Here is an 11,408-nt window from a genome sequence, read left to right as displayed (position 1 = left end):
CCACTATCTCATTTTCTCTGTTTTCACATTTCTGTACAGTAAAACGTTCCCAGGGTTCAGCACTTCGGCGGAGGTGAGAGATTTTGTATGACCCGCTCCGTTTGCGAGGTTTTCCTCTGACCCTCAGCTGCACCCTTGGGACGTCCTGCCAGCTGCGGGTACGGCTGATGTCTGAGTCACCGTGCAATTCGCTTGCCATTACTTGCACCAAGCAGGACCGGGGGGCACGGCCACCTCCCGCCCTGCCCGCCCCGTGCGCGGTGCCGGGGAGCGGGGCGGGCCGCAGCCGGTCCGGAGGGAGCTCCGTGCCGTCAGCCCCGCCGTGTCTGTGCCCCTCGCCTCCGTGGCAGGGCGGCTGCCGTGTGTGTGCCGGGACCCGGCGGCGCTACCCCGGCACGCCTGTCTCCGCAGGGAGGGCGCGGTGGCCCCGCTGCGGCGTTTGGGAGCCCGCAGTGACCCCTCGCTGGCACGGGAGGCACACACCGCCCGAGGGATGCTGGACCCCGCCACCGAGGCTACACCAGATGGCCGCATGAATGCTGCGGCTATTAATTGCCGCTGCATCTTCTGGGATCACAGCTAGATGCAGGCACTGTGGGCATCCCCCTCTGGTTCTGTCTGTTCGCTCAGAGGAGCCTTCCTTTGCTCTCTTTGGAGCTGCGTTTTGTTTCCAGAATTTCCTCAGAATCTACCCGTGAATGCTGCTATTTCATTTTGTGTTTGTGGTATCTCACTGCATAAGGAACTGCAGCTATAACTTCTTCAGGGCAAGCACAATGTAGCCCATTGCTTGTCTGCTACACCTGGCACAGCAGGGACCAGACATGAATTGTGAACACTCACAAGTACAGCTGCCATCTACCTGACAGGAGATATCTGAGGATATTTGCAGTTATGGGCACGTAACTAAAATGTTGTTTCTTTGGTCTGCATAAATGCTTCTTTGACATCTTTCTCTGCTAGGTTTCTCAAGCCCAAATTTAGTATCATTATTAAATAATCATCAGCATTTTACTCCTTGTTCTTGCTTGCCTGAGCTCTTGCTACTGTCAGCAACCATCAAGATCATGGAAGGCCAGAAAAGAGCATTTAGTGGTAAAAAAGTCAAGAATATTAAAAATAAATCCATGTTGATTATATCTACTTGTTCAACTGTCTCAGGCTCTGAATGCAAAGAAATTTTATTTTATGCACAGCCAGCAGCACCACCCTGCTGCTAGGAAAATGTGATTTCCTTAAAATATCTGAGAGCTTTCATATTTTTATTTGCAATGGAGTTTGTAATCATTACTGTAAAACCCAAGACCTGTGTCAGCATGTGGAATGGGAAAGAGACTTATTGCTACTCTCTGCTCAGCCCTTAGACTGAAATGCTATTTGGAACAGAATTCTGACTTATTTTTCACAAAGTTTTTCTTCAGGAGTTTCTACTGAAATCAGTGAAGCCATTACAGATATAAAAGGGCATTCAAAATGAATAAAAATTCTAGATTTTATGGGACACACATGAAAGCCCTCAGAAATCAGTAAGAAGTATGATGTGAATGTAAAATCTGGCATAGGCCCTGCAGTTAAATGAGCTGATCAACATCAATGCCCCTCTTCAGTGTTAAGCAATATTCTGCAGGTAGGTATGTATGTAGAAATGGGGGAAAACATTTTCTTTAGGGAAAAATATACTTTATTGATAGTACACAGATGTACCACAGTTTAACAGATTGAATCTTATTTTCAACTATGTTGTACCTATGTTTCAGCTTCAGTAAGGCTTTCCACAGGGTCCCACTTGACACCCTTATCTCCAAATTGGAGAGACATGGGTTTGAAGGTTGGACTATTTGGTGGTTAAGAAATTGGCTGGTTGGATGCATCCAGGGCATTGTGAGCAGTGGTTCTTATGTCCAGGGGGAGGCCAGTGACACCTGGTGTCCCTCAAGGTTCTGTCTTGGGACTGGTGCTCTTCAGTATTTTCCTTAAGGACACAGAGGGTGGCATGGAGTGCATCCTCAGCAAGTTTGCAGATACAAAGCTGAGCAATGCAGCTGACACAATAGAAGGAGGGAATGTCATCCAGGGGAACCTGGACAAGCTTAACAAGTGGGCCAACAAGAACCTCATGAAGACAGTCTGAGATTTGGCATTGTTTAGCTTATAGAAGAGAAGGCACCAGGGAAATCTCATTGCAGCCATACATGACTTAAAGATTGCTCATAAAAAAGAGGGAGAGCAACTTTTACATAGGTAAGAGTGATAGGATAAGGGGGAATGGTTTTAAATTAAAATAGGAGAGATTTAGATTAGATGTCAGGAAGAAGTTCTTTATTCAAAGGCATGGTGAGGCACTGGAATACATTGCCCAGAGAAGCTGTGGATGGCTTATATCTGGAAGAGTTCAGGACCAGCTTGAGTGGGGCCCTCACCAACCTGATCTAGTGGATGGCATCCCTGCCAGTGGCAGAGTGGGGGTTGGAACTCGATGATCACGAAGGTCCCTTTCAACTCAAGCCATTCTGTAATTCTATGTATTTATCTAAACTGTGAATCAGCCATAGTATTGTCTGCCACAGTGTAACATGCAAGAATATTTATTTATCTAATGCTAGAACACTCCTTTTTATTGGTGCATTAACTGACATACACACACGAGGCTTTAGTATTTCATCTGCATTGGTCAACTGTGCCAGCTTCCAAAGGATTTTAAAAACACTTTCCTATTAAAATTACTGTTAAAGTGATAATTTAGAAGTTCTATTTTTTTTTAATCTTTATAAGCAACATGCTGAAGACTACTTGTCAAAGGAGTACAATTTAGCAACTATTTTCTGGCATAATCCTACATTTGAGAATTTTTAAGTAGCTTTGTACTTTATTGGAATCTCTCCTAAAACAGTGAATGAAATCAGAGTCACTCATCATGTTTGCTTCATTACTAATTGATAAACCAGTGTCTTCAGATGATGCCATTCCATTTAATGAATTGCTGATGATCCCCATTGACTGCATCTGTATTGAAAACAGGAAAAGAAGTTCAACTTGTAACTACACACAGAACAAATATTGAAAATACTACTGCAGAAGACAACTGAGGTGCCACTCCACTGGGCTCTGCTATTCAGATCTTTCACATACTTACTGAAGATATATGTAAAGATCCTTACATAGAATAACATTGTCTATTTATCCTTATGGTATCTCTGCAACTTTTAAACTAGACTGAAATTTCTTGATACACTAGTAATGAGTACTTCATCTGAGTTTAGGTAGAGGAACCCCTGTTTGGTAGTCATTTCCTCTTGAAGTATTATAGCAAATCAGTCTTGAGATTTTTTAGCTATTTATTTTTATGCTTTTTGTGAAGGGAGGCTCCTAACATGAGCATCCACCAGTGCTGTTCATTTAACCTGGTGAATTCTACAGACTGTGATCACCTCTCTGAGTGGGTGCTTCAGAACAAAAGCAAGTTTAGAATTTTCCTAATTTTAAACAGAAAGACATAGCTGCAAAATATGGAATGCATTAATTTTTGTAATTATATTTCTACCCTACGTATAAATATCCATGGTACAGAGAAATCAATACTGTAGAAATTTCCCTCTTAGTACTGGCTTCAAAGGTGCTTTAGAAAAAATAAAGCATGTAAATACATCAAAAATGTGTAGCTAGTTTAGAGTTTGCTTCAGCTACAGAAAGAAGCAAAGGTCAAGCTTTGAGGTTGAACACTTCTGAACTTTAAGGCTATTTTAGCCCAGAACCATGGCTGCATTTGTAACTCCAAGTCACTCTAACCAGGGCTGCATTTTGTAGTAGGGTACTATTTGGCCTATTCTAGTGATGAGCTGCTTACCCTTTTGAAACTAGTATTCCCCACCTAGAGTTGAAAGGCGATCTACTAGTGTAAGATACTAGTTTATTAATCACTTTTTTTTAGTGAAACACACACTCCAGCAGTGTAGCCATTTTAGAGAATAGGCACACAGATTTCATTTGCCAAAACCAAAGTTAATTTTAGATATAAATGCACAAAAATGCAAAGGTCAGGAGTTTAGCAAGTAATGAGAAGACAGAAATGGAAATAACAAAGAATTTCATCCAATGATTTATGTATAATCTTGCATAATATGAAATGGAGTTTTGAAATTATTTTGTGACTGACATCAGACTCAAGTGATGCCACTGTTGTCTTGAAGAACTTACCCCAGCATAAAATTATTGCCTTAGGAAGGAGCTCTTTGCATCAGACAGCAGTGATACTTGAATTGCTTAGAATTTAAATACAAATAAAACTTAACACAATTATTCAGCATTTGTTATGGTCTACCCACATCTTCTCTTCTGGCCTAGAAAACTCAAGTCCTTACTCATATATGAAGATACAAAAGGCTCTAGCCTTTGTACTTGTGCGTGTTGTTCATACATGTCATATTAATAAAATGTTTCCTCACAGATATGGACTCCTATAATACCATCTTCATATCTGCCAATCTATAGCTTAGCCACATTCTCTGATGGAAAGATACTTTGTTAAAGTATCTTTAACTTTAAAGCATCTTGGTTAAAGTATCTTTAACAAAGTCCTGCATTTTGCTAAGAGCCTCCAAGCCCAAGTAGGAGCAGACATTGCCTCCTCTTCGAAGTCACCCATGCCACATAACCGATGTAAATAAAAGCTACATCGAAAATCTTGCCTTTTCTGTTACTTTCTCGACTCCAGTCTTCAGCTCATGTACCATATTGCTGATTTGCTTAGCTTTGCTAAGGCTGTCATCAGGTAGCTCTTGATGGTGCTCAATATGCTGGTTAAAGTGGGACAGTGGTTCTTTCCAGGCTTGCAAAAGTTTCAGTATCACGTGAGTTAGTTCTTCTCTCTCATAAATTGAAACAGTAGAGAACGTGTCTGTTACTTTGCAGCAGATCATACGAATACTCTTAGTCTCATTATGAAATCTCAGTGGGGTCAAGATTTACATCTGCAATTTACTACTAAAACACCACTCTATCTCTGGTTATTTGTATATATATAAATAATAACACCTAGAAGTTGTATTTGTCATGTTTTCAGCTAACACGAGCAGGGCCTTCTTTGCCCTTCCAGGGGACCTTCTAGAAGGACATCCTGGGGGAAACTCCTCACTCCATCACAACCAAAACCCAAAATGTTAGCATTTGTCTTTGTCTGTCTCCTAGAGGAGACAGACTGGTCTATCCCCAGCATCACAATTTGCTTTTTCTCCATATGAACAAACTCTTCCTACTCTTCTCTAAGCTAATAATGATTTTTTTTCTCTTTGCCATCACAATGTGATGTAAACAAATTTGCTGTTCTTTTCCCCTTACCTAACTACTGATTCAGAGATTACTGTTATTTCCTTCTCCTGATTGCTTTTTGTACTTTGCAGTTATACTGATGAATGTAACTTCTTTGCCACATACACAAGTTTCTAAGTTTCTGTTCCACAGAGTCTGTCTCAAAAAAATTAAAGTTTGTCTGTCAATCATTCTGACAAAGTACTACTGCAATAGTAGGAGATACTAGTTATTATACTAGTTATTATAACTAGTATTTATGATCAAATTTTAGGTATCATATTTACAGATTCAATTTACAGATTTAAAATTCAACTAATTTAAGATTCATATGCAATACCTCTGTGGTGTGCACCTGTTTGGGGTCAAAACTTAGCAGCCTCTTTCATCCAGATTGTTGATGAAGCTGCGGAAGCATAAAAACCTCTCTGCCTATCTCCAGCCCGACTGGAGTGGGGGACCATTACAGCATGATGAACGAGACACTTTGGGGTTCTGACAGGACAGGAGGTGTATTCCCCTTTCTCCAGGGAGGGGAGAAAGTAGGCGGTGTGACCCGCAGGGTCCCCTTCCCGTCCCCATGCCTGGCGGTTCCCCGTTCTGCCCTGTCTCTGTCCGCCGGCGCCGCCGTTCCCTTACCGGGATTTTTTGGGCGTACTCTTTGCCGTTGGGGGTCAGCATCCCCGACGTGTGGCACTTCCGAGCGGGCCTTCCCAGCTCGTTGTCACGGGGAGGGAAGTGTTTTTCCTACGGGGGAAGAACACCTAGACGTGCACCGAGAGGCACCGCCACCCCCCTACATGCCCCCGCCTTTTCCCCTATCCGCTCGCAGGGCGGCGCAAGCCCCGCTCCGCGGCGGGGCCGGCCCGGCACCCACCAGCTCGGCGTAGAGCGCCGTGGAGAGGCTGTGGATCCTGCCCGAGTGCCGGATCACCCGGTCGAAGAGATCGGCCACGGTCAGGGGGTGACAGCCGGCGTCCCCCGGAGCGCAGACCAGCAGCCACAGCAGCGCCAGCGCCGCAGCCGCACCTGCGGAGAGGGCGGCGGCGTCGGGGCGCGGAACGTCGGGGTATGGAATGTCGGGGTGTGGAATGTCGGGATATGGAATGTCAGGGCGCGGAATGGCGGGGTACGGAATGTCGGGGTGTGCCCCCCCTGCCCGCCCGCTCACCTGCTCGCCCCGCCGACCGGGCCAGGGCCATGGCGCTGCGGAGGCCGTGCCCGGCACGGAGCGGCTGCGATCGGCCGGCGGTGCCCCCGCATCCCCTATATATGCCGGGATCGCACGGCCGTGACGGGTGGCTCCCCTGACGCGCGCAGCCCGCGGGCACCGTGAGCCAGCCCGCCCGGAGCGTCCCTTGCACCAGCGGGACCGAGTGCCCTCGGCAACCCAGCGGGGCCGGCAGAAACGGGCCTGGCTCCTGGGCTCGGTGCTGGGGCTGTGCCGACCCCCAGAGCCCGTCCCAGCCCTCTCGTGGGCGCACAGGGGCGGCTCCGGCCCCGCACAACAGTGGCGTGGGCAGGTCCGTCCCAGCGCGTCCGAGGGGGCAAGGGTGGGAGAAAGGAGACTAGGAAAATAAATTGCTTATGTTCGTGGCAATGGGGTTTACAAAAGGGCAGGAATGGGCAAAATGAGGGGTAGGAGAGAAGCCTGGTCTGATGACATTCATCTCTTAGCCATCTTTCCAAATCAAACTGTTATGGATCAGATCGGCTGCTTCTGCTCCATTGCAAGTGGTGAGGGGTAAGACTGCTGAAGATGCAACAGCTGATGACTGCATGTTTGGTGTTGCAAATATACCTCAGGATACCTCATTTATCCTATGAGTCTAAATGCTCAGGGAGTAGCACAGCAAAGGACTTAGATCAGGATCCCTAAAGGGGTGCAAATCCTGTGGACATGGTTGGTGTCCTCTATTTTGGGGCACAAGATCCTGAGCAACCCTGAGGACATTTAAGAAAAGTTGAGATGCTGGTCATGAGGAAAATTAGTTGACTCTGCCCTTCTTACAGGGGTTTTTCACTGCCAAGGGAAAAGTCTACTCAGAAATGAGGATTCATGTGACATGAAATTGCTATCTTTTCTCCCCAGCCATTATGCTGGAGTTACGTATCTGTTTTCTACCCCCGAATCCTGATTTCATTTATGGAAAATGGAAGGAACATACTTCTGCCAGGATGATGATCATCCCTCTCCTCACCTTTTAAGGACAGCTGGGTGACTAGAACTCATTCTGGAGGTAGAGGACATGAGTTTGACTAGTTCTTGGCCAAGGTGAAATGGAACTCTGTCACCTATATTCTGTGTGGGTACTTAAAAAACAGATTGAAAACAAGTAGAGGTATCTACTTCTCTAGCCAGGTCTTAAAAGCAATTGTCTGCCACTGCTTCTGTATAAAGTCAAGAGGCATTTCCAAGGGACTCATGTTTTGAAAGGCTGGTAGCCCAATAGGTCTACAGGATAATTTTAACCCCTCCTTTTTTAGAGCTTCAAAAGTTAATTTTAAAAACAGTTTACTAAGTGTGCCTAACAAATAAAACAACACAGGTGATTTCAGTGTTTAGTGCTGCTGAGCCTGTTCTTTTTGGGAACCCTACCAATATGGCAATAGCTCTGAGCTTTTTGGTAGCTGATAAACTGCTTAATGGCTTGTGGTCCAGGTGAAGGGTTGGAGTATTAATACTAATTAATTCTAATAATTATCATAAAACAAGCAATCATGTGAGGATGCAATATGACAGGATCTGAAAACCATTTGTAGTCTGCATATAGGAAACACATGGATCACTGACTCATTTTTATTGGCCAATAGCCATTTTCTTTTCTTTTTCATGTGTTTTGGAGAAATCCTGATATATGCACATCTTTAAAAGGTTCCTTAAAATATTAAATTTTTAAGATTTGAAGGAACAATGAACTTGAACTCTGGAAAATGTAAATTAATTGAACAGCAACTCTGCCCCTTGCAGCTTGCCAAAGATTTATAGTGCAAGACCAACTGGAGTTCATTATATATTCAAGAATCTCTCCTGAACTTACATCATGAAGGAGTAAAAGCTGGAATGAAAAGCTTTGTTTCAATCAAATACTGTCTACTATTGATTTGAACCTTTTCCTATAACAACAGGCACATTTTACAGCTCAAGAAGGGACATGTCACACACTTCTGCTCTGAAAGTTGGCAATACAAGCTCTTGAATAAAACAAGATGGAAACTATGTAACCTGGACATTGAAAGGGAAATGAAACTACCTGCTTAAAGGAGTAAACCGCTTTCAGAAGGCTGGATCTCAGATCTGTGTTTTTTTCTGACTTCTGTAAATAGAATTGCTTCATGTAGAATTGCTTGACTTTTCTCTTCTTACTTCTCTACTCTTCTCTCTCTTCTCTATGGAAACAGCTGTCCAATTCATGCCTCCCTGCTTTCGTATAGTAATCACCTTGCTGATTTTGTCTTCATCTGTGTTGCTCTTGATTGTTGCAATCTTGAGACTCCAAAGACACAGACAATAAATACAAGGTAAGTAAAAACACATAGTATTTTCCATTCCATCTATTGATATAGCTGGGAAAAAGGAAACAATGTTTTTAGGAAATGCGAGCTTATTCAGACTGAAGCTGAAAACGGTCTGCTTGATCAACTGTCAATTAAAAAAAAAAGAATTGTTGGCAAATCTCATCTTGCCCTGGGTTGTATATTTCTTGCCTTTATATCTTTCTACTTCTCCTTCCTTTCACTCTTCACAGTTCAAACATTTTTTAGTCCTCTTATCTTATAGCAACTGGTTCTTGTCTCCAGTTGTCACTCTGGACAAAATCCTTCCCTATCCTCCATCTCATTAAATAACTCACTGAGAAGTTGCTTCTATGCAGTAATTCACTAATCTCTGGTGGTGCATGGTTTTGCCTGTTGGTTCTCAGTTGAGCTCAGGGTGATGAGTACAGAGTGAGCTAGTGCAGAGAAATCTCATTTTCTGTTTGCAAATGTAGCCCAGGAGCTGAGGGAGCATGTGCTTGATGCATCCAATGGAGCCGGTGCGCTGCTTCTTTTTCTACTCCTCTGCTGGGCAGCCTCGTGCAGACATTGCATTTTGGCCTCCCTTGGGGCTGCAGAGAGGCCTGCTGTTTGTGACTGTGATTGTAGCACACAAGCAGAGAGAAACATGATTTTGAAACATCTGCTCTATTCCAGCCCTCTGGAGGAGATGAATTCCTTAGCTGGTGTGCTGGCTGCTCATGAGAATGAACTTCTGTGCTATTTTAGGCAAGACCTGTATGCACATAAAGATTAAATAAAACTGAATACATAGAACCAGTTACAAATTCAGGTACTTTAAGTTCTGGAACCCTTCATTATTATTATAATGTGTTATTTTACATCCTACTAAAATGGTAGAATCAACTGTGGAGTGCCTAAGCAGAATATTGCCATGCTAAACAGATATTACTGTAAATCAATTATTTTCACCCTACTAAGCATCATGCAAGTCAAGTGGGAAAATCAATGCCTTAATGCTTTAATTATGATTTTTTTAGGATATTGTTTCAATTTATTTTTTAAAGAGGAGAACATTTCTGTTCTCATCCCTGTTGGCTTCAGTGGGCTGAGTTATATGTGTGAATTTAGATCTATCTGATAGAAGATTTCCTTAACATTGATTTGGGAGAACAGATGAAATCACAGGACAAATAGGTGAAAACTTTGATCCTCACTGAAACTTGAAAGGGTAATACACCCTATGAAATCTTAACTTGGAATTTTAGGTCCTTTCCTACACAAATTTTTGTTTGCGAAATTTAATTATTTCAAATTTACATTGTATATTTTATATAAGAATTTTCTATTTCAGTTTTGCAATTGATCTTGAATGTAGCCTGGAGAAACAAACTGGATTTGAGCAGAAAAGGTAGAATCTATAATTAAAATATTTAATACCATTTAGACAATGAAATTTTAGGTGAAAAAGGTTCTGCATTCTGGGATGGTCAATTCCATTGATGAATGCTCTCACTTATAAATGCAAAATATTTCTAAAATATATTAAAAAAATTGAAAAAGAGAAAGACATGGTTGAATCCTACTACTTGAATATTTACAGATGTTCTTACCATGTTAACATAACTGGGAGGGGTGAGGTGTGATATTTTACCAGCTGCAGATCTTGGGAAATCCTGCGACGGAACTTAATTTTCCTCTAAACCACCATAAAGGAAACCAGTCTTCTCAAAAGAAGCTGCACCCTACCTATAAAGGTGCATCATGACATCATGCTTTCTACTTTTTACAGTGTCAATATAGGATATTTTACACTGTGTCTCCGATGTGCTGTAATAATACTGAGTATTTCAAGTATTTCTCCTAATATGAAGTGTATCACTGCTGTGTCAAGAGGATCAGTAGTGACATAATAAAAAGATGTGTTAAACTTTAGAGGAGATGGGTTTGTATTTTAACAATCTTTTTTTTGTAGAGGAAAATAAAATTATGTATTTATTATTTGTAAGTGCATCAAGAAAAATGCATTCTTTAGCTCATAATCTGAAATTGCCTGGAGATAAATTTCAGGTAAATTCATTACCTCTGTTCGGAGAATTTTAAGGAAATACAGATATCTCTGTCACACAACGGTGGCAGTTTGAAGGCCTCTCAAATCTCTAATCAGCTTTGGCTGACTTTCATAAACACTGGGTTAGACCATCATGCTAGTGTAGTTTCACTAACTTTGCTGTATTTACTTTTGGTTCACTGATGTCACAAAGACAAGGTTTGGGTCCTGACTTTATATTATTGATAAGCATTTGCAGTTGAAAATGAACTGCAACCTCCAGGGTTAATTCTGTAATATCCATCTGTAAAGAATGTCCTCTGTTTAGGAAATCAAATTGTTTAGAGCATTTAGTAAAGGGAAGAAGACATTACGACTGTCTACAGATTTGAAGTTATGCTTCATTTAAATTGTAACTTCCTTTCTGCCGCCATTTTGAAGAATAGAATTTTGTCAGAGGTACCAAAGGTCCAGGGTTTTTATCAGTGTAGTATGGACATAACCTAACTGCATTTAATTTAACATCTGTCTAGTGTCAGATGTTGCCAAGATGCAC

At 42.4% G+C, this 11,408-nt stretch overlaps 1 protein-coding gene across 1 annotated transcript; it reads right to left on the bottom strand.

The window, feature by feature from the left end:
• Positions 1-1,669: 1,669 nt before the first annotated feature.
• Positions 1,670-7,606, bottom strand: LOC128935387 (prolactin-like). The gene is made up of 5 exons (XM_054273734.1): positions 6,476-7,606; positions 6,182-6,333; positions 5,944-6,051; positions 4,686-4,865; positions 1,670-3,003 (listed from the first exon to the last, which is right to left on the bottom strand). Exons 1-5 carry the CDS (start codon positions 6,504-6,506, stop codon positions 2,809-2,811), a joined length of 666 nt encoding a protein of 221 aa, XP_054129709.1. The 5' UTR covers positions 6,507-7,606; the 3' UTR covers positions 1,670-2,808.
• Between the last annotated feature and the right edge of the window lie 3,802 nt (positions 7,607-11,408).

The sequence above is a fragment of the Melozone crissalis genome, unplaced genomic scaffold, assembly GCF_028551555.1.
Source record: "Melozone crissalis strain CALT ecotype California unplaced genomic scaffold, PUWL_Pcris_2 ptg000004l_1, whole genome shotgun sequence".
Taxonomy (NCBI): Eukaryota; Metazoa; Chordata; class Aves; order Passeriformes; family Passerellidae; genus Melozone; species Melozone crissalis.
Note: the sequence above shows the minus strand (reverse complement) of the source record. Positions and strands in the feature narration are given on the sequence as shown.

Bases quoted from the DNA above. Each gene is read 5' to 3' on its own strand.
- LOC128935387 (XM_054273734.1), bottom strand. From the start codon at position 6,506: ATGGCCCTGGCCCGGTCGGCGGGGCGAGCAG. The intron at 6,052-6,181 runs GTGGGTGCCGGG...CTTCCCCCGTAG, and splicing joins CGGCGCTCTACGCCGAGCTG to GAAAAACACTTCCCTCCCCG. The intron at 3,004-4,685 runs GCAAGATTTTCG...TTTTCAATACAG, and splicing joins TCGAGAAAGTAACAGAAAAG to ATGCAGTCAATGGGGATCAT.